This window comes from Notamacropus eugenii, chromosome 2, assembly GCF_028372415.1.
Source record: "Notamacropus eugenii isolate mMacEug1 chromosome 2, mMacEug1.pri_v2, whole genome shotgun sequence".
Classification (NCBI taxonomy): domain Eukaryota; kingdom Metazoa; phylum Chordata; class Mammalia; order Diprotodontia; family Macropodidae; genus Notamacropus; species Notamacropus eugenii.
In genome coordinates this window covers 366657424-366681580 of record NC_092873.1, presented here as the reverse complement: position 1 = coordinate 366681580, position 24157 = coordinate 366657424, and the positions used below count along the sequence as shown (strand labels likewise).

Here is a 24157-nt window from a genome sequence, read left to right as displayed (position 1 = left end):
CTACCATACATGGGTGAGGGCTATTCTTGTCATGTATATGAAGAATAGAATATATACATAAATGGAATGTATTTTGAAGAGATAATAGAGATGGGAAAAGGAGCAAATTAATTTTGACACATACCAGGGCTGTAATGATGAACAAATCACTTAATCTCTCATTGTTCCAGATTGGAAAGGAACTGGCAATCTGCTTGGGGAGAGGGGGTTTCTACACTGGGGATTCCCACAGGTCCAAATTTCCTCCCCTTCTTCTTCCCCAGTTCAAGAACAGCTTAAATAAATAAGTGCGTAAAACATTCATGTTGGGTTATTAAGGAACCTTGGAATATATGGGGGCCATGCCACTAATTTCTTGACATTGAAATCTGGAAGGTAATCATATCCTCACACAAACCTCTTTGGGTCACTGTAAGATGGATAATACTGGGCTGCAAGGTCTATTTGTTTGACCCATTATCATGTTTCTTATGTTCTCACCTCACATTAGTTTTTGTGTACAATATATTCCAATTCTGTACCCTAAAAGCAAGCCTCAGATATTGCATGGAAATTCTACCAAAAGGCCCATTTTGTGAGATTCTTTTGGCTGCTAATTCTCTTAAGTAATGTTATCAAAGAAGTTGAACTATGTTGCTGTATGGCCCATGTAAATATAAAAACATTTGTGATCTTTCAATTATAGAGAATATCCAGTGTGGAAACTCCATCCATCTGTTTAAAGAATAAGCTTTCTATGAGTTAGTATACAAAAATATTGGAGGTTGCCTGAGGCACCCAGAGTTTAATTAAATTCCAACCCAATTCAATCCAATGAGCATCTACTGACCATCTACTAAGTGCTAAGGCAGTAAGGGATACAAAGACAAAAGAAAACTAGTCCTTGTTATCAAGGAGATTACATTCTAGTGGGGAAGACAAATAAATGAATGAATACGATATTGAATATGACTCATCTTAGTCTCAGAGTCACACAGCTAGTATGTTTCTAAACTTCTCTGGATTTTTTCAATTCTATTATGTCTTCATGAGAGCACAAGGGGCCCCTGCCAAGGCCTCCTGGACTCCTCCAGCTTTAGAGTGATTATCAATAGTGATTGTTGCTGTTTCCCACCTAGCCTGATGTCTTTATTTTCTTGGCCTCATTAAAGGGGCCCTGCCCTGGCCACTTCTTAAACAGGGCTATTCAATGAATGGGCTTTGCCTCACCCTAAGTGAGTACCTGCAAAGACCTTGGCCTAAAGGCCCCAAGGTCTCCCAGTGCATCCTGGGCCATCTCCAGTCATCCTGAGGAATATCAGGTCACTGGATTCAGATGGCTCTGGAGGTGGAGTGAGGCTGGTGATCTGCACAGCTCTCCTTCACTCAAAACAAAGTCAAGTACAAGTCATGTCATCGTTTCTCTGGTGGCATGGTCTTCTTTGGCAACGAAGGATAAACATGATCCATGAAGGCATTCCAGGAGGGTAGCACATGAGATAGGTACACCCTGAGGATTCCAAGAAGCAGAGGAGGGGGGAGGACTTGCACTGGATCACAAAACTAGTAAGTGTCTGGAACCAGATTTCAACCCAGATTTTCCAGAGCACAAACCCAGTACTCTATTCATTATATCATGCTGTCATATGCCATGCAAAATGCATTTTTGCTACCAACTCCCAAATATTGACTCTGCCATTACATGTTATCTTGGGTAAGTCACTTGCCCTGCTGAGGCCTTGCTTTTCTAATCTGTAAAATGAGGGAGTTGGATTAAAAAATGTTAAAGTTTCCTTTTAGTTCTAAATTTATGATCCTAAGACCAAAGTTAGGTTTGACCCTGGGCAATTCAATATAATAAACACTAATCTCCTTTAACCTTAGATTTCTCTTCTTTAAAATTAAAAGACTGGACTAGATGGCCTCTAAAGTCCCTTGTACTATAAAATCTGTAATATTATCAGATTATCTTCCTTTTTATTTTTTAAATTTTGTTTTTTGGTTTTAAAATCCCATGAAAGGAAGGCTCACTTATTCTTTCTCATCTTCCCCTTCTTCCCTTCCATTGTAAAAGCTCTTTCTTGCCTCTTTTATGTGATGATTTTCTACATTCTATCTCTCCCTTTCTCTTTCTCCTAATACATTTCTCTCAACATTTTTCTTTTATAGATATCATCCCTTCATATTCAACTTACCCTGTGCTCTCTCACTCTATCTCTCTCTCTCTCTTTCACACACACACACACACACACACACACACACACACACACACACACACACACACACACACACATTCCCTCCAACCATCCTAGTACTGAGAAAGGTCTCAAGAGTTACAAATATCATCTTTCCATGTAGGAATATAAGCAGTTCAAATTTCATAAGTCCATTATGGTTTCTCCTTCCTATTTACCTTTCCATGCTTCTCTTGATTCTTGTATTTGAAAGTCAAATTTCTATTCAGTTCTGGTCTTTTCAACAAAGAATGCTTGGAAGTCCTCTATTTCATTGAAGTTCTGTTCTTTTTCCCCTGAAGTATTATACTCAGCTTTGCTGAGTAGATGATTCTTGGTTTTAATCCTCTCTCCTTTGACCTCTGGAATATCATATTCCAAGCCCTCTGATCCATTAGTGTAGAAGCTGCTAAATCTTGTGTTATTCTGATTGTGTTTTCACAATATTTGAATTGTTTCTTTCTGGCTGCTTGTAATATTTTCTCCTTGACCTAGGAACTCTGGAATTTGGCTACAATATTTCTACGAGTTTTGCTTTGGGGATCTCTTGCAGGAGGTGATTGGTGGGTTTTTCCCATTTCTATTTTACCCTCTGGCTCTAGAATGTCTGGGAAGTTTTCCTTGATAATTTCTTGAAAGATGATGTCTAGGTTCTTTTTTTTTTTTTTTTTGATCATGGCTTTCATTTTTTAAACTATCTCTCCTGGATCTATTTTCTAGGTCAGTGGTTTTTCCAATGAGATATTTCATATTGCCTTCTTTTTTTTTATTTTTTGGTTATTGTTTTATAATTTCTTGAATTCTTATAAAGTCATTAGCATCCTTTTGCTCCATTTTAATTTTTAAGGAATTATTTTCTTCAGAGAACTTTTGGATCTTTTTTTCCATTTGGCCCATTCTGCTTTTTAAGGCATTCTTCTCCTCACTGGCTTTTTGGACCTTTTTTGACATTTGGTTTAGTCTAATTTTAAAGGTGTTAATTTCTTCAGCATTGTTTGAAGTCTCCTTTAGCAAGCTGTTGACCCATTTTTCATGACTTGCTTGCATCACTCTCATTTCTATTCCCAATTTTTCCCTTTACTTCTCCTACTTGATTTTCAAAATCCTTTTTGAGCTCTTCCATGGCCTGAGATCAATTCATATTTTTCTTGGAGGCTTTGGATGCAGGAGCTTTGGCTTTGTTGTCTTCCTTTGGTTGTATGTTTTGATCTTCCTCGTCACCAATGATGTAAGAAAATACCTCTTCACCAAGAAAGCAAGAATCTATACTCTATTTATTTTCCCACTGTTTGTTCATTTTCCCAGCCAATTACTTAACTTTTGAACTCTTTGTTAAGTGTAGGCCTCCAGAAGAAGGCTCTGCTTCAGCAGTGACTGCTGCTGCCCTGGAGCTGGGGTTAAGGCTGGGGCCAGACCATGCTCCCTTCTCAGCCAAGTGAGAAACCTTTCTCAATGACTTTCGGAGCTGTCTTTGGCATTTGTGGTTTGAGAAGTATTGAAACAACATCAGCTGCCAGTGATTCAGTCCCCTAAGTCTTGCTGTAGCTCTGTCTATGCTGGCATAGCCTACGCTGGTGCAGCCCACACTGAACTGGGCTCTGCTCCCAGTCCAGTGAGATAAACCCTTCCTGTTGATCTTCCAGATTGTCATGGGCTGGAAATTTGCTTTAGTCAGTCCTTTTGTGGCTTCTGCTGCTCTAGAATTTGTTTAATCATTTTTTCTAGATTTTTGAGGGCTTTGGGGTGAGAGCTCTCCTCTCCTCTACTCCTATTTTGCCATCTTGGCTCTGTCCCAGATTACCTTCTTAAATACAACTATAAGGCTTTCAATTCAGAGCTGCTGGAGACCTGGTTCAAATCTCAGTTCTAATCTTTACATGTTGTGTAACCATGAGCAAATAAATCACTTCATTTGACAGGATGTCAACATTTCAAGGAACATCAGTGGCCACTTGGCCCAACCTAAAGTTGAATAAGAACCTATTCTAAAACAAACCTGAAAAATGAACCAGTTCCTGGTCAAAGTAGGTGCTTAATAAGTGTTTACTGACTTAGTAACTGATCATCCAGACTTTGTTTGGAAGATATATACTGAAGGGAAAATCACCAACTTCTAAGGATGCCCACTCTACCTTGGGATGTCTAATCTACTTCTAATTCTCAGAAAGTTTTTCCTCTTTTCCAGAATAAATCTGTGTTCTTTCCATTCCCAAACCATTGTTCTGAATCCTGATTTTAAGGGACCAAGTAGAATAGATTGAATCTTTCTTCCACATGCCTAGCTTTCAAATTCGTGGAGATTGCTATCACTCTAAGCCTTCTCTTTTTCAGTCAAAACAGCCCCAATTCCTTCAACCAAATGGAAAAATTGATGTGGCCCTTTACTCTTCTGGGTACTCTTCCCTGTATGCTCTTCATTTCATCAATGTCCTTCCTAGAAGATGGCACCTGGAACTGAACAGAATACTCCAGCTGTGGACTGAGGAGAGCAGAATACAGGAGGAGTCCTATTAGTGGATCTGTCTCAGTGCAGCCTGCAATCACTTGTACAGTTGTTTACAAGTTGTCTCCCAAATCAGACTGTAAGCTTTCTGAATTCAGGGGCAGTTGGTTTTTTTTTTTTTTGCCTTTCTTTTATCCCTACTGTTTACTACTAGGATATATAGTAAGTGCTTAAATTATTTTGGGGGTTGCAGAGCCAAGATGGTGGAGTAAAAGCATGAACTTCCTGAGCCCTCCCCAAAACCTTCCTGTAAAAAAATGACTCTAAACACATTCCAGTCATAGAAACCACAAAAAGACAGAGTGAAGTCCACAGGAAAAGGTCTATCACACAGGGCAGAGAGCAGAGGTGCTTTGCATAACTATACACGTATAACCTATATTGAACTGCTTGCCTTCTCAATGGGAGTGCGTAAGGAGAGAATTTGGAACTCAAAGCTTTAAAAGCAAATGTTAAAAATTTATTTTTACATGCAACTGGGAAATAAGATATGAAGGCAATGGGGTATAGAAATCTATCTTGCCCTTCAAGAAAGCAAAGGGGAAGGAAATAAGAGAGGGGGGTAATAAAATGTAGGGCAGACTGGGGGAAGGGATAATCCAAACGCATGCCATCTTGGGGTGGGGGGAGGGGAAAGACGGGGAGAAAATTTGGAACTCTCATCATCTCTTGTACAGTCTTCAGATTATTCTACTTCTTCCTTCTTGCTAGTTCTCCTCTACTACCTTTCCTTCCTAATTCTCTCTGTTTAAGTCCAACTGGCCTATCTTAAATCCCTTAAGGCCCATCTTACATCCCTTAAGGCCTATCCCAGCTGTCAGCTACATGAGGGCAGGACCAGAGCTAATCCATCTTTACATCCCTCTCAGCACAGTGATCGACATATATTGTATATTCAGTCAATATTTGGTTTATGAATTAATAAACCCTTGAATTATATTCCTTTATTGCTTATTGAACTATTAGTAAGGCGGACAACAGGCAGTGATTTAGCATCTTTCTTTTCCAGTGTTCTTTCCAAAAGACTGTCAACCTTCCTGGACTGTTAGTCTGCAGGTAAGAAACAGAATAGCACCTGAGAATAAAAAGGCTAGGAAGGATATTTGCCCTTTCATGGGGTGATTCATTAACAGAAAGAGGTGCTACAAATATTATTCTGAAAGAACAACTGGAGAATGTCATTCATTTTTTGGTGATGGTTGTGAGACTAAGATGAAGCAAGGTCTCGATAAAACAATCTAATAACTCTAGTGTATCAACTTTATCAAAAGCACAAAATCATTGGCATACAGAAAAATCCTGAATAATTATCATTCGCACTTCATTTTTGCTATCAAAGTGTAGGAGACTGAACACACCCTTGAATGATCTAAAATCCTAGGGGTAGGAAGGAAGTGCTATGCTCACTCTTTGGAACATCAGTGGTACTCTGAAACCACCAAGAAAGCGCTGTGTTTACAGACCAAACTACAGCAAGTGTCCTGCTCACTTGGCATTTGGCCAGTCCCTCAAGCACCTTTGCCTTTCCTCACAGACACTGGGTACCATGGCAGCCATAAGTATCAGGAATGTGAAAAAGAGCACTTCAACACGTAATTTTTTTAGTTATTGTTGCTGAATATCTGAATTGAAAGCATGAAAAGATTCCTAGCAGGAGAAAAACTGGGCTCCTGCAGCTTGACTCCTCTCCATTTAATGGAAGGAGAGTTTAAGTGCTGATGGAGTGTCCTAATGTAGGAAGAACTGGACATCCTTTTAAGAGCCACCTACTGTATGCATTAAAGCAATTCTCTGGTCGTAGTTGCACTTGGTATAATTCACTGCATTGAAATAGGCAATTTGTCAAGGATTACAACCTGATTTGAAAGAGTTAATGCATTTTGAAAGTAGGTCATTGATGTTCTTTTTCTCACAAGACAAAGACCATTTTGGTTCACAGTGGCTGGCCATCAAGGATTTTCTTAGCTTCAAATTAGCACCTTCTGCCCCACTCTCCCCTCACATAAAGAGACAGCTATAAAGGAGGCACCTTGGTGGCACAGTGCATAGAGCGCTGAGCCTTTAAGTTAGGAAAACCTGAATTCAAATCTGGCCTCAGACACTTACTAGACACTGTGCAACCCTGGGCAAGTCACTTAACCTCTGCCTGCCTCAGTTTCCTCATCTGTAAAATAATGATAATAATGAAAGTAGTACCTCCTACTATCCAGGGTTATTCTGAAGATCAAATGAAGTATTTGTAAAGTACTCTGATAATTAAACTCTATACAATTACTAGCTATGATGATGATATTATTAATATCCATAATTTCAATAGTATAATGCTAATGTTCTCAAGTTCTTCCACTTCTTTGACACCCTCCCTGAAAACAGAGCTTTCAACACAACCATGGAATAAAATGATATTTTAAATGTGTAAATTTAAAGAACTAGAAGGAAACTAGACAAAATTTTGCATTTACTTGAATTAAAAATATGAATATAAAAATGTAGAATTATAAAACTCATAATGGTAAAGATCTACTATTAATTAACCACAAATTAGAAAATTATATAGAGTATGTACTCTACCTGTGTGTCTAATAAATGGGAAATTTCATGGGCACCAAGCATTGTGGATTTCTGCCCAACGCCTACTTCATTCAGCTGCAAGCGGAATAGTTCTCTGGAAACCTGGACAAAATCTAGAATGGTACAGAGCTACGGTTAACAAAGCCAAATTTAATATACTTTTCCCTAATGTTTTAGAACTACATAGTATTATGTTTTAATTAAATCTTGTAATAGGTTCAACAAAATTAGAACTTGAGAATGGGACGGAAAAGATGAACTAAAAATATAATCTTGATTTAAAAATTGGCAAACAGATCAAACCAAATCAACAACCTCAAAATGTGGATTTAGCCTCTCTCTATTTGTTTTGGTCAAACTCAAAGGTTATTTAGTATAAATGGTCTCAAATTCCACTATTTCTTTGACACACAACCTGCAAACAACAGAGCTCCCAACACAAGTGTGAAATAAAATGTATTTTGAATGTGTTAAAAAATTATAAAGAAATCAGAAACAATGAACAATCTGATATGTAACACTGCTTTCATATGAATTCAAACAAAGAAATAAAACCTAAATCAACATACTTAACTCTCTAAACTCTATTATACAGAGAGCTCTTTCTAAAATCTAGTGAGATGATACAATTTATGGGGCTGCTAGATGGGGCTTTCAATTGCTGAGCTCCCTAAAAATAGGGATTGTGTCTTTTTAATTTCTACTTCCTTATCATCACTTAGTACTGCGTCTTGCACATTGTAGGTGCTTAATAAAATATTTGTTAATGAATTAATGAGTATCAGATTTCTGAGCAAAAATGAAGGTCTCTTGGGTACTTTTTTCCTTACAAATGTGTGGGTGTCTATACATATATATCTGCATACACATGTACATGTGTGTATATATCTTCACATACATACATGTGTCTATACATGTATACAAGGGGTGGGGAGAAATACATAATATACATATGCATGTGTGTATACATACATACACACATACATGCATGCACACACGTTTTCCCCATCCCCTTATAAGTTTATAGCAAATAGGTGTGTGTGTGTGTGTGTGTGTGTGTGTGTGTGTGTGTGTGTGTGTGTGTGTATCAGAATCATTTCATCAGCATGAGAGGGAAAGGGGAAAGTAGCTCCTGATGTGGCAACTTCTTTCACAGTTCATAACCCATCTGTTTTTTACTAGATTCAGGATGCTTAAGGCACATAAAGATTAAGCAATTTTCACTGGAATACACAGTAAGTAAGTGCTTGAGGTGAGAACTGAACCCAGAACTTTTCAACTCCAACTTTAGTGCTCCAACCAATATGCCATGGTGACTCTAGTAACATATGAAAACATTTCATTTTGTGGGCTGCACGAGAAAAGCATAACCAATTACATCTGCTTCTTGGTTCTAAAATGATGCCTGTCTTACAAATGAGTTAAGGCTGTGTGTGTTGTTATGTTATTGATTGAAGAGCATGAGATGCTGTTTGTAAACTCTTAACCAGTTTCCATACTGTAATCTAGAGCTACAGGTCAGACATTACCTCCAAAAGACACAGTTCCCCTGGAGTCTATTTGCACTTGTTGCCTCAGGGCTTTGTGCTCTTCCTCAGTGGGCTGAATACCAAGATAATTTAGGGCCTGGAAGAAAATGAGAATTTTCACATCTTGACCACCATGGAATAAAACCCTATCCATTATAGTTTCATTTTATCAGCCAATACAGAAATCAATATAAGGAGCAGTGACCAGAGTGATAAGACAGATGGATCAGTCAACTCAGCTTGCCCCGCGTGGATTAATTGTCCATCAAATATTTGCTTTCTGAGTTTCCTAACAATTTCTTTTTTCTAAATGGGTACTTTCTGGCCAAAGCAAAATTCATAGGCACAGTAACTGCCCCAAGGACAGTGACTCTGTCATTTTACAAAATTATATATGCAGGTAACAGAAGGGGAGCGAGAAAAGGTGAATAAAACTACTACATTACTCAACACAAGGTTCATTGTATTGTACGAAATACAAGGTGGCTGTTGTTGTTATTCAGTTGTAGAGTCATCTCCAACTCTTCATGACCTCATGGACCCAAAGCATATCAGTCCTTTCTATCGTCCCTTATTTCCAGAAGTCTGTCCAAGCTCATATTTATTCCTTCTGTGACACTACCTATTCATCTGATCCTCAGACGTCCCCTTTCCCTTTTGCCTCCATTCTTTCCCAACATCAAGGTCTTCTCCAATAAGTCAGTCTTCTCATCATGTGGCCAAAGTATTTAAGCTTCAGTATTTGACTTTCCAGTGAATTGCTGAGTTAATTTCTGTAAGTATTGACTGATATGATCTCCCTGCTGTTCAAGGGACTCTCAAAAGCCTTTTCTAGCACCACAATTCAAAAGTATAGCTTCTATGGCACTCAGCTTTCCTTATAACCCAACTTTCACAGTTCACAATGCCATTAGAAAAACCATAGCTTTGACAATATGGAGCTGTCAGCAAGGTAATATCTTTGCTTTTTAGTTTTCTGGTCAGATTTGCCACAGCCTTCCTTCCAAGGACCAAGTGTCATTTAATTTCATGGCTACAGTCACTGTCTGCAGTGATCTTTGAACCCAAAAACATAAAATTTGACACTGCCTCCATTTCTTCTCCCTCTATTTGCCAGGAAGTGATGGGACCATTTGCCATGATCTCAGATGTTATTTTTTTGGCGGGGGGAGATTAAACTTCAAACCAGCTTTTACACTCTCCTCTGTCACCCTCTCAAGAGGTTTCTTTATTTCTCCTCACTTTCTGCCATCAGAGTGGTATCATCTGCACATCTGAGATTGTTGAAGTTTCTCCTGGCAACCTTAATTTTGGCTTTTTATTTATCCAGCCTGGCATTTTGCATGATGTACTCTGAATATATCTTTAAAAAATAAGGTGACAATATATAGCCTAGTTGTACTTCTCAATACCATATTAATCCCTAAAGAACACTAGATGGTATATCAGCTTATACTCAATATGTTCAAAACAAAGTTCAGCATTTTATTCCCTAAATCTGCCTTCCTCCAAATTTCCCTAGTACTATCCATTATATTTTCTAATAATCTTGGAATTGTCATTGACCAACTCCTCTCCTTCATCTGTATGACTGTGATAGCCTCTTTATTTATATTACAACTTCTAGTCTCTCTAACTTCCATACAGAGGTAGAAATAATCTACCTAAGTCAAAAGATCTTAACTTGTATTATAAAGCAGCAATCATCAAAACTACTTGGTACTAGCTAAGAAATAGAGGGGGTAGATCAGTGGATTAGGTTAGGTACACAAGACACTGTAGTCAATGACTATATTATATGTTTGATAAACCCAAGGACCCCAGCTTCTGGAATAAGAACCCATTGTTTGACAAAAACTACTGGAAAAACTGGAAAACAGTATGGTGGAAACTTGGCATAGAATAACACCTGACACCATATACCAGAATAAAATCCAAATGGGTACACAATATAGGTATAAAGGCTGATACTACGAACAAATTAGGGGAGCAAGGAATTGTTTATTTGTCAAACTTATGAAGAATGGAGGAACTTTTTTCTTTTTCTAAAAATGAATTAATTTTTAGTTTTCAACATTCACTTTCAGAAGATTTTGAGTTCCAAATTTTCTCCCTGTTTCTCACCTCCACCCACCCAAGATATCATACATTCTGATTACCCCTTCCCCCAATCTGCCCTCCCTTCTATCACACTTCTCCCTGCTCTCATCCCCTTCCCCTCTGTTTTCTTGTAGGGCAAGATACCCCATTGCCTTATATCTTATTTCCCAGTTGCATGTAAAAACAATTTTTAACATTCATTTTTAAAACTTTAAGTTCCAGCTTCTCTCCCTTCCTTCCTCCTCACCCATCCCCACTGTGAAGGCAAGTAATTCAATATAGGTTATACATGTGTAGTTACGCAAAACACTTCCATAACAGTCATGATATCAAAAACTAAGTGTATTTCCCTCCATCCTATCCTGCCCCCCATTTATTCTCTCTTTTCACCCTGTTTCTACTCAAAAATGTTTACTTCTAATTGCTCCCTCCTCCCATTTGCCTTCTATCATACCCCCGAACCCTGTGCTTATCCCCTTCCTCTCTTTCCTGTAGTGGAAGATAGACAGATATTCATACCAAAATGAGCATGCACATTATTTCCTACTTAAGCCAAATCTGATGAAAGTAAGGTTCACTCTTTCTCTCACCTCCCCCATCCTCCCTTCCATTGAAAAAGCTTTTTCTTGCCTCTTTTATGTGAAAAATAATTTATGCCATTCTATTTCTCCCTTAATTTTATTTTTTAGATATCATCCCTTGCTATTCAACTCACCTTGTGCCCTCTGTCTAAATGTACATAATCCCTCCAACTACCCTAATACTGACAAAAGTCTCAAGAGTTATAAATATTATCTTTCCATGTAGAAAAGTAAACAGTTCAACTTTAGGTAAATCCCTTATGATTTTTCTTTCCTGTTTACCTTTTTATGCTTCTCTTGTGTTTGAAAGTCAAATTCTCTTTTTAGCTCTGGTCTTTTCATCAAGAATGTTTGAATGTCCTCCATTTCATTGAATGCTCATGAATGTTATATTTAGTTTTTCTGGGTAGGTGATTCTTGGTTTTAATTCTAGCTCATTTGACCTCTCATATTCCAGGCCCTCTGATCCCTTAATATAGAAGCTACTAGATTTGGTGTTATCCTGATGGTGTCTCCACAATACTTGTATTGTTTCCTTCTGGCTGCTTACAATTTTTCTCCTTGACCTGGAAGCGATAGAATTTGGCTACAATATTCTTAGGAGTTTTCCTTTTGGGATCTCTTTCAGGAGGTGATTGGTGGATTCTTTCAATCTCTATTTTACCCTCTGGTTCTAGAATATCAGGGCAGTTTTCCTTGATAATTTCTTTAAAGATGATGTCTAGGCTCTTTTTTTGATCCGGGCTTTCAGGCAGTTCAATAATTTTAAAACAGTCTCTCCTGGATCTATTTTCCAGGTCAATTATTTTTCCAATGAGATATTTCACATAGTCTGCTATTTTTTACTTCTTTTGATTTTGTTTTATAATTTCTTGATTTTTCAAGTTATTAGCTTCCATCTGCTCCATTCTAATCTTTAAGGAATTATTTTTTTCAGTGAGCTTTTGGACCTCCTTTTTAATCTGGCCAGTTCTGCTTTTTAAGGAATTCTTCTCCTCATTGGCTTTTTGAATCTCTTTTACTATTTAGGTTAGTCTATTTTTTTAGGTGTTATTTCCTCAGTATTTTTTGGGTCCCCTTCAGCAAGCAGCGGACTCAGTTTTCATGATTTTCTTGCATCACTCTCATTTCTCTTCTCAGTTTTTGCTCTACTTCTCTCACTTGATTTTTCCAAATTCTTTTTGAACTCTTCCATGGCCTGAGACCAATTCATATTTTTCTTGGTGCTTTGGATGCGAAAGGTTTGACTTTGTTGTCTTTTTCTGTTTGTATGTTCTGGTTTTCCTTGTCACCAAAGTAAGATTTTATAGTCAGATTCTTTTTTCAGTTTTTGCTCATTTCCCCAGTCATTTACTTGACTTTTGAGCTCTTTATCAGTTAGCTCTCTGCTTACAGTGGGATTAGGAGGGTGCACTGTCAGCTGCTAGATCCTCCCACAATCCATGGGACTAGAGCTCCAGAAGCAGCTGTTGCCACTAACCCTTCTGCTACTGTGGCTGCCTTGGGCTCCTCCCACACGGCCCACAATGTACTGCACTCTGCTCCCAGCACTACATGATATATGCTTACTGTCAACCTTCCAGACTGTCTTGGTCTGGAATTTGCTTCACTCTGTCATTCCATGGATTCTGCAGCTCCAGAATTTGTTGAGAGTCATTTATTATGGATATTTGGGTAGACTTAGGGATAGAGCTCTTCAAGTCTATGCTTCTACTCTGCCATCTTAGCTCTACCCCCAGCATGGAGGAATTTATGATCAAATAAGAGATAACATTATGAAATGCAAAATGGATAATTTTGATTACGTTAAACTGAAAAGTTTTTGCACCACATCATACCTATCAGATTGGCTAACATGACAAAACAGGAAAATGAGAAATGTTGGAGAATTCATGGGACAGTTGGAACACCAATTCATTGCTGAAGGAGTTATGAGCTGATCCAACTATTCTGGAGAGCAGTTTTGAACTATGCCCAAAGGGCTATAAAAATGTGCATGCCCTCTGACCCAGCAATACTGCTTCTAGGGCTGTATCCTAAAGACATCATAAAAATGGAGAAAAGGACCCACATGTACAAAAATATTTATAGAAACTCTTTTGGTGGTGGCCAAGAACTGGAAATTGAGGGATGCCCATTAATTGGTGAATGGCTGAACAAGTTGTGGTATATGAATGCAATGGAATATTATTATGCTATAAGAAATGATGAACAGAACAACTTCTGAAAAGCCTGGAAAGATTTATATGAACTGATGAACTTAATGAAATGAGCAGAATGAGGAGAACATTACACACAGTAACAGCCATAGTGTACGAGGATTGTTTCTGATAGACTTAGCCCTTTCAGAGCAATACAAGGACCTAAAACACTCCCAAAGGATTCTTGAGACAAAATGCCATCCACATCCAGAGAAAGAACTATGGAATTGCAATGTAGAATGAAGTAGACTATTTTCTCTTGTGCTGTGTTTTCGTTTTTCTACAAGTTTCTCCCATTTGTTTTACTTCTATGAAACATGACAAATGTGAAAATATTTTTAAACACATGTGTGTAGAACCCATATAAGACTGCAAGCCATCTTGGGGAGGGAGAGAAAATTTAAGACTTATGGAAGTGATTGTTGGAAACTGAAAACAAATAAATTAATTAAATTTAAAAAGAAATGATAGGCAGACTTCAGAAAAACCTGGAAAGACTTATATGACCTGATGCTGAGTGAAGTGCACAGAACCAGGAAAACATTATACACAGTAACAACCACTCATGATGCAAAATGCCATCCACATCCAGAGAATGAACTATGGTGTAAGAATGAAGAAAGAAGCAGACTATTTTCTTTTTTGTTATTTTTTGGTTTGTTTTTCTCATCATTTCTCCCATTCATTTTAATTCTTCTATGTCACATGACAAATGTAAAAATCTGTTTAATAGGAGGGTATGTGCAGAGTCCATATAGGGCATGCTGTCTCAGAGAAAAAGGGAGAGAAAATTTGGAAATTATGAAAGTGACTGTTGAAAAGTGAAAACAAATAAATTAATAAATTTTTTGGGGGGGGGGAAGAAAGGCAGGCAACCTTTTGCATTTAGAATAAAATAAAAACTCAATCTGGAATTGAATTTGGCTCCAACTTACCCTTCTAGTTAAGTATCTCAGAAGTCCTTCATTTACATTTTATGTTCCAGACAAACTAGATCATTAGCTGTCCCTAAATTAAACATTCCATTTGCTATCTTTGTGTATTTGTAAAAAAAAAAAAAAAAAAATACACACCATTCTCTAACTGATCCCTCTCAGAAGCCTAGTCTTCTTTCAAGTCTCAAATCAGGTACCACTTTCTACAAAGACTTCCCAGATCTTTCCTTCCCCTTCCTCCCTCTGACATTAATGCTCTCCCTTTCCCTTTCCTTTAACTTAACTTACATTTACTTATCTATACGTACTTTGTATCCTCCCTCCAGCCCCCATTCCTACCTTGCCCAGTACAATACTAGATTTGTGTATTTTTTTTGGTCTTTGTATACTCAGTACCTAGTGCTTACACACAAAGCTCTTAATAAATGTTTCCTGAATCCTTATCATTAGTAGGAATAAACAGCTAGTTAATCAGATAAACTCATTTACATAGCTCTATAATGTGTAGCTGTACCCTAAGGGAGAAGGCTATTTCTCTAACCAGGCCTTTAATATCAATTAAAAAGAATAAACATTAGAATTACTAAAACGAAGCATTTAAATTTTTCTTTTAATTTTAATTTTTAATTTACGGGATAAAACAAGTATTTTCATAATAAAGTATAATTAAAGAAATAATTATACATTAAACTACAAATTATGTACAATTTGGTATTTCATTTAAATACATAATGAAGTTATCATGCAAATTTCTTTTTTTCTCTTTTAAAAAATAAAAACAATAATATGATCCCATGATTGTATCTACCCTCCAATAGAAAGGCAGTGGCTTTTATTTTTGTCTTTGCCTATGGAACAACTAACATGATGTCTGGCACATAGTGGGTGCCTGATAATGAAAGCATATGAACCTTACCTGTAAGTTAATTTAATACCCCAATATATTCAGTGATCATGTGATGAAAGGCAGTATGATAAAATAGAAAGACTGCTGGACCAAGAATCAGGAGAGACCTGAGTCCAAAACCTTCCTGTTAACAGCAAGATTCTCAAACCTTTCCAAGCCTCAATTTCCTCATCTCTGAAATGGAGAGAATAGAAACCTTTAATGCACAGGGCAATTGTGAGGATTGACTGAGATAATGTATGTAAAGTGCTCTGTAAATCTTAAAGTATTATATAGTTGTCAGCTTTTATTATTACTATTACTATTTTAATTTTGATCACTTATAGTTTATGGAATAGTGTAAGCTATGACAGAATAATTGGTTAAAATCAATAATAGAGAAATTTCAAAAAAAGAAAAGGAAGAGATTGAACCTCAAGTAGAACTTTAGTGATAATCCATAATGTATGTTTTACTGAACTTGGACTACTATCTGAACTAGGAAGAAAAAAAGAAACTTAGAAAATTCATTAATTAAAGATCCTGCTAGTGAAGTGTGTTATACACACATACATACACACACAGAGTCATTTGTTCAAATATAAAACTATGAATTTTGCTGACATATCATTCTAAGAAAATATTGACTAGGACTGAATCCTTAATGGGAAATATGCTTGTAATTCACCCACACACAAATAATTCCAGCACACTGCTCATGAAATTAAGAATACTTAAAATACACAGGTTTTGGCTATTTAAAAACAAAAGTGTTAAGCTGACAACAGAAATCTTAAAATAATCAGAATTATTTAATTTTCTAATACGTGTTCTTGCTTACAAACTTTATGCCAAGTGTTGTAATTGTAACGACATATCTGCTTGATGTTTGTGTGTGTAATGAGAATGAAACTCCATGATTTAATCAACTATAGTACAAATTACACTGGGCCTAAACTTAACGTAATAATACAGAAAGTCACGTGCTGTAAAGGAATACATTTTGTAATAGGTGAATTGATTATATTACATTCAAGGTAGAAAACAGTAATTCAATAAAGCTAAAAAATAAATCAGATGAATCAATCTTAGTTTTGACAAAATTGAAAGACTAAAATAAGGCCTGGAATGATGAATTATTATTCAATATTTAAGAGTAAAAATGCAATTTTATATGGGATGAGGGCCTTTAATGTTTTTATAATCACAAACGAATGACTAAGAAAATATTCCTTTCTTAAAATACTACTGAAAACAATCCAACCTAAAACATAAAGGAGGCTATCAGCAATAGCAGCTGCCATCAGAAATTGGGTAAACTATTTCTCAGTGTAGCTTTTTTTCAAATGTGAAAGCAACAGCAGAGGCAGAGTAAATATCAGGGAAATGGCATCTGGGTCCCATGGGATACTTCTCAGGTGCAATAATGGGGATGGATCAGGAGTATGACATTCCTTTCCTCTCTGCAGGAACCAATCACCAACTACCCTTTATTAGATATGCATTAACCTATTTATATCACAGGCTTTTTGTAAGGATCAAATAGGGCTATAGGTCATATTTTAAATCATCTGAAAAGTACGTATGTACATAAAAAGATAGTGACAGTGATGTCACTTTTCCACAGGTATGAAATAATTCTCAGAATGTTCATTTGACATTCATTCAGTGGTGGTACCATCATTTTACAGATCAAGAAATAATAACAAATGACTTGCTTTATATCAGAACAACTGTTAGAAATCACTTTTCAGTACATCTGGATTCTCTTTATACACTCAACCATTAATAGAAATATATAAAATGTTGCCTTGACAGGTAATTTAATGTACTTTCCTCAGATTCTCACCTCTCTACTCTCCTTAAAAATCCCTTCTACTGACTGGCCTAATTATTTAACAGCTACATAGCTAGCCAATAGCTTTTTTCTTTGCAAGACTTTGTTGCCACATCAGCTTATATAGATTAAAATTTATTTATTTAATTAAAAATAAACATAAGTTGTACATCTGACAGGAAATCAAATAAGATATATTTTTATCTCTGTTACACATCTTGAGAATTTAGAGTTTTTATGTTGCCTGTACAAAAAAATGAAGAGCAAATAATTTATGAAGCTGATCTTAACTGCAGTGTCTGTATAATGGATAATAAAATCTGATCTATCTACCAGGTAACAACTGAAGTAGAAAAACCCTCATCAAATGTCAAAGGCATTGAAAGCAGTATACAACACAGTAGCTGGAATGCATTAAGTGCTTAATAAATGTTTATTGACTGATATTGGCTGCTCTAGGAATATCTGAGGGAAAGAAAGACTAAATTTTAGGGAAGCACTGTGTAGGATGACACACCCTTTCAGTATTCATAAAGCAAAGATATCCTAGTGAAGAAAAATCATGACATACATGGTACAGAAAAACAGAACAGGTAACACTGTATCTCAGGTTCCTTTCTATTGTGGCAGAAATTCTACTTTATTTTACACCAAAAACTTTTGTTTTTAAAAAGAAATATGCTCCACTTTATCTCCTCACTAAAAAAAAAAAGATTTAAATTTTTGTTTAAAACAAATGGTCGAGGGGGGCAGAGCCAAGATAGCAGAATAGAAAGACATATATACTCTAGTGCTTCCCCCACAGCCCACAAAATACCTATAAAATATGACTCTCAATAAAGTCTAGAGCAGCAGAAGCCATAGAACAAGGGGTTTCCAGCCAAAGGTAACCTGGAAGGCCTACATGAAAGGTATATCTCACAGGATGCTGAGCACAGTGGAGCCCAGCCCTGGCCATGTGGCACAGGGAGAAACAGGACCAGAACAGGCCTCCAGGACAGAATCCTCAGCAGGGAGGGTCCCAGATACCTCAACCCACAAGTAACAAAGAAAGTTCCAAAGGTTGGTGTGGGAGGGCTTTCCCAGCTGGGCAAGAGGGGAAGGGGTTCCTCCAGCAATAGCCCCAGGCAATGGCAGAGGGGGCAGCAGCAGACTGTAGGCAGCTACAGTGGCCTGGAGGCAACCTGGGTCCATTGTCCAGGCAGCTCAGCTTAAATCCTCTGGCAGTAGGGAGCAGCTGATTTAATCCTCAGCCCTGAGTGACAGCCCTGCCCCCACCCAAAGCCCAGGGGAACCAAGCAGCTGAGTCAAATCTCTTGACAAAGGATTCAGAAGTCATGTAACTGGCTGGGAAAATGCCTAAAAAAGAGAAAAAAAATAAGACCATAGAAGGGTACTTGGTGAACAGGTGTCTCCTCCCATCCTTTCAGATGAGGAAGAACAAGGCTTACTGTCACAGGAAGTTGAGACCCCTACCTCCAGGGTCTCCAAAATGAACTTACCCTGCAAGGGCTCAGGCAATGGAAGAGCTTGAAAAGTGAGTTAGCAACTTGCCAAAGGAGAACCAGAAAAATACTGAGGAAAATAACACCTTTAAAAAGAGGCTAATTCAATTGGGAACAGAGATCCAAAAAAGTCAATGAGGAGAAGGAGGCATTAAAAAGCAGAATTAGCCAAATGGAGGAGAAGGTTCAAAAGCTCACTGAACAAAATAGTTCTTTGAAAGAGAGAATTGAGTTCAGGGAAATGAATGACTATGAGATAAACCAAGCAGTTAAAAAACAAAACCCAAAGTTTGAAAAAATAGAAGATAATGTGAAATATCTCACTGGAAACACAACTGACCTGGAAAATAATTCCAGAAGAGACAATTTAAAAATTATGGGACTACCTGAAAGCCATGATCAAAAAAGGAGCCTAGAAATTATCTTCCATGAAATTATCAAGGAAAACTGCCCTGATATACTAGAACTAGAGGGAAAAATAAATACTGAAAGAATCCACTGATCACTTCCTGAAAGAACTCGAAAAGAGAAACTCCTAGGAATTTTGTGGCCAAATTTCAGAGTTCCCAGATCAAGGAGAAAATACTGCAAGTAGCTGGAAAGAAACAATTTGAGTACTGTGGAATTACAACCAGGATAACACAGGATCTGGCAGATTCAACATTAAGGGATCAAAGGGTTTGGAATAGAATATTCCAGAAGTCAAACAAATGGTCGAACAAACATTGAATTCCTATCCTGAAATTATACATATCATATATATATGTGTGTGTAGATATATGTATTATTTAAAGTTTAACCTAATTTAGATTAAAAAGTAATATTTTAATGAAAATTAATCAGATAAAAGAGAAGGGAAAGAGCCTTTATTTTAAAACTGAATCATACCCTCAGAAATTTCCAGGGGAGAAAGATGTTAGAACCAATAGAGAAATTTTGTACTGTGATAATATTAGCTGGATAATCTTTCTAGTAACCAGAGAGTTGGGGTTAATTTTTCATCTTGAAAGAAACAATGCATTAAATTACCACTACTAAATTTTAGGATCCTTAGTTTTTAGAAATATCAGCGATACTTTTCTAAACCCACAGCTAGGTTTTGTTGATTAATAATATTCATAATTAGCCAGAACTTGGATTTTATATCATAATGACATATTAAAAAGGGGAGAATGGTTGGTACAGGATGTAGTAGGTTGCAAAAATGGAAAGCAGATGTATTAAATGATCAAATCAACCAATCCATTGAACAAACCCAAGAAATGTTTATTTAAGGCTCACTCATATCTGCCATTTTTCAAAGATTTGGGGAGAATTACTTATGTGCCCAGAACTGTGCTAGTATATCTACAGTAGACAGAAGCAGCTTGGCATAGCAAATAGGAAACTAAATTTTAGAGCCAGGAAGGTCCGGGTTCAAGACTTGCTTCTGACACTTACTATGTGACCCTAGGCAAGCTATTTCTCAGTGCTTAAGGCAAATATGGAAGACTATAAACTGCAGAGAATGTGCTGACCTGCATTGGAAAAAAGGAGTTTTCATATATCCCTGAAATCTTAGGTCCAGGCTTAATCGTTAAGCCTAACTTTAGGAGTTTATAATCTAATGAGCAAGACAAACTTAATTATACAATAGAAAACAATACAAAACAGTATATAGTCCAGTACTAAGTTGAGTAGGGTTAAGGACAATAAGGGTTCAGAAAAAAGAGACCCCAAAGTCCAAGACAGGAAGGATATGGATGGGGATAGAAGGAAAGGAAGGCATTTTAGGAATGAGCAAGGGAATGGAGACAGGAATTAGCACTATGGATACTCTATCCCAATTATGCACTTGTCTTCTCTCTTGGACTAAATACAAAGGAAAACACCTGCCCATAAGAGCTGAGGAAGTTAGCAAGTGAATGCTTTTGACACTGTCCATTCTGTCAAAAAACAACAATGAATGGGCCATTTTCCTTGCCTGTTCTCTGTCACAAACTTACTTCCCTACTTAACAGTTCTAAGGGTTTTTTTTCTGTCTTTCATTTTCTCTGTGATCTCAGATTCCTACTCTTATAAATTGTCTCAGTAGGTTTCTCCTTCTCAGGATGACTTTGTGCCTTTTTATCTTATTCCATGCTTCACAATTCCCTCAGACTCTGTGATCATATGACTATTTTCCCTCTTTAAAATTTAGCTTCCCTTTTTAAAAAAGTTTCTTTTAATATTACTTCTCTCTGTATATTAATTTTCCACACCAGGATTTGTTTCTCTTTGTCATCTTGATTTTCAGCTTACTTTGGTCTGCAGTTTAAAGAGACTGAATTCAACCAAACCACTGAATAAATGCAAAAATATTTATAGCTCCTGCACATCAATCAATTATAAAAGATTTACTGGATAATATCTATATGCCCAGAAATGGGCTATTATTCTGTAATAGACAGAGACAGCTTGCCCACCTTCCCATCCCATTATTAATGTCACTGACTGACTTAACTCTCAAAGAATATTTGATTTTGACTAAATAACAATGGGAAAAAAAGTTGAGGAATCAAGAATCCTGACTTTATTGCTATCTCATGGTATAGAAACTATACAACAGCATTTAGTCATAGTCACTTAAGGAAAAGAGAGGTTTAATGACCTGGGGTCAGTAAGTGTGTGTTAGTGAATCCAGGTCTTCCTGACTCCTAGACTGGCTCTCTATTCCACAACACAACCCATTTTCTCATTGAAGTGGTATATTCTTCTATTTCTCCCCAGACTCATCAAAATGACATTTTCTTTTTTAAAAATTTTGTCATTTTTAATATTCATTTTTTTCTTTTTTCCTTAAAAAAAAATCCTTGGGGCCTGTGTTTCTGGTTGTACCCCACCTCCCCATCCTACTCTCCCCCATCCCCAGGGCCCTTAGACTTGCACCTGTCTTTAATATTCTTCTTTTAAAAAATGAGTTCCAAATTCTCTCCTCTTCCCCACTCACTGAAAAGGTAAGCAATATAATATCAATTATACACATGAAATCATGCAAAACATATTTCCATATTTGCCATTTTGCCAAAAATAATAGAGAGAGAAAAATAAAGGAAGTTTTAAAATTATATGTCAATCTGCCTTCAGAGTTCATCAGTGCTCCCTCTGGAAGTGACCAGCATTTTTCATTATGAGTACTGTCTTGGATCATTGTATTGATCAGAACAGCTAAGTCTATCACAGTTGGTCATTGATACAATATTGCTTTGCACAATGACCTCCTGTAAACTAGTATATTCAAATTTGAACGTAGCAGTGATTTCAAAGCCCTCAGGGTTGAAGTCTGCTGGCAACAGTCTCTGAGTCTCAGCTTCCTAACCACACATTAACATGGGTTTAATAAAGTGCCTACCTCTGTCACTGAGCTGAGTATCAAATAAAAAAATGAATATGAAAGTACTTAGTAAATTGTAAACCATTAGAGAAATGCATGACATCATCATCATCATAACAATAAATAAACTAGCACTCAGTTTTTACAAACTTTTAACAAAGTAACATTTTGAAGGAAAAAAAAGTCAGAAGTGTTTACCATCTCCAGCTTCTCAACCTTAAGGCGAACGGAAGGATCTAAGGAAATATTCTCTCCCTGTGGTCCAGAATCATCAGGCCAGTTGGGGTTAATATCTAAGGAGACAACAGGGTGCATGTTAATTGGAAATTTAACCAAACATCTTTTGAGAAAATATGCTCTGGGGTCCAGCTGCTCAAAAACAATTTAGGATAATCAGTTGGCAGAATTAACTTCTGTTTAAATAGTAAATATTTTCTTAGAAATCTAAAAAAAAAAAATAACATAAAACATCTTCACTTTAATTCCTAAATGACAGAGTTTGAAAAAATAATCAAACAGCATTTGGAGTTTATATTGTCTCAAAACACATTCAAGAACTATTAAGAAAGGAAAAATAAACCCAACAACACAAAACCTACTAATGTGGATGAGAAAAAAAAAAACTGGTTTTATTTTGTGGAAGTCATCTTGGGCGAAAAGCTATTTTACATAAAATCCTGCCAAAAGCTTAGAAAAGCAAGTCTGAATTATTCAAATAAAGTAACTAACGCATCCATACCCTTTGACCCAGAGTCTTCACTAATAGGCCTATATTCCAAGAAGGTCATTGATAACAAGAAAGTTCTTATGTGCACAAAAATATCAGTAGTAGCATTTTTTGTGGTAGTGAAGAAATGGAAATATATCTTATCTTATACATAGCTGTTTACATGTTATCTTGCCTGTTAGAATGTTGGCTCCTTGAGAGTAAGGATAATTGTTACCTATCTATCCCCACTGCTAAACACACTGGCATATAGTAGACACTTAATAAACGCATGTTGACTTAACTTCCTGTATCTGTTGCTATTATTAAATATAAAAACAGTGGTCCCCATATTTATGAAACTGACAAAAGAAGCACTTGGCTGATTAATCAAATATGGCAGCACATGCATCATCACTTCATGTAGTTGCTCACTTATATACACTTTATGCAGACACCAAGGCCAACACTCAAAAGAGTTGGTCATAATACCAGACTCAATCAGAAGCCTAAACAAACAACCAACAACAAAAACCAGTAGTATTTTGCAGGAAGCATCTTGTACTTAGATACACTGTGTTGCTATCCAGATGGCTCCTTGGTTGACTTTTAGTGTTTGTATCATTAATTAGCCTTCATGTTCCATGATCTTGCAGATATTTCCAAGGAGCAGATGCAGGAAACTTGAAAGTTGAATGGTATGCTCTGAAATGTACATCAGTTGCAGAGTCCTATTGCATAGTCTGTTCTATACTTTAATCTCACAATATAGGCAAAGTTGTGAAGGTAGAAGCAGGATAGAGGACCCTGATAATAGGCCCATTCTTTAGCCTACAAATAGATTTCATTCAGATGACAAAATGTGCAGGGTAAATATATCTTGATTTCTAGATGGCTATAAATCTTTCCACATAAGTAAAAAAAGTTGGTTCCATGATGATACCAAAGAATCTTCAATCACCTGATCCCCATGGGGATATTTCAGAATCCCTCGAGTGATCAAGAAACATATCTCATAGGAAAGATAATACAACCACTTCCTAAAATTTTATAATGAGAAACAATACCTCCATTGCCTTTATCATCCTCAAAAAGTCAGGGAAAGTGGAAAGTGATACTTACAAACTTGCTAAACTATGTGAAAATACAAGGCCAGATTCTGGAGAACTGCCTTAACTACAAGCTTTATATCACCAAGGGCCAATTTTGATCAGAAAACAGATTTAGCTCTTATAAAA

At 36.8% G+C, this 24157-nt stretch overlaps 1 protein-coding gene across 4 annotated transcripts in view; it reads right to left on the bottom strand.

Annotated features, from left to right (window-relative positions):
- The window catches only part of STXBP4 (syntaxin binding protein 4), a 242270-nt gene that overhangs the window by 152285 nt on the left and 65828 nt on the right, over positions 1 to 24157 (bottom strand). For 2 of the 4 annotated variants that reach the window (XM_072646739.1, XM_072646740.1), the window contains 3 exons: positions 22412 to 22506; positions 8817 to 8913; positions 7288 to 7400 (listed from right to left, as the gene is read on the bottom strand). In XM_072646739.1, coding sequence (XP_072502840.1) covers positions 7288 to 7400; positions 8817 to 8913; positions 22412 to 22506 — 305 coding nt within the window. The remainder of the gene's footprint in view (positions 1 to 7287; positions 7401 to 8816; positions 8914 to 22411; positions 22507 to 24157) is intronic. The other 2 variants (XM_072646741.1, XM_072646742.1) reach the window with 1 other exon arrangement.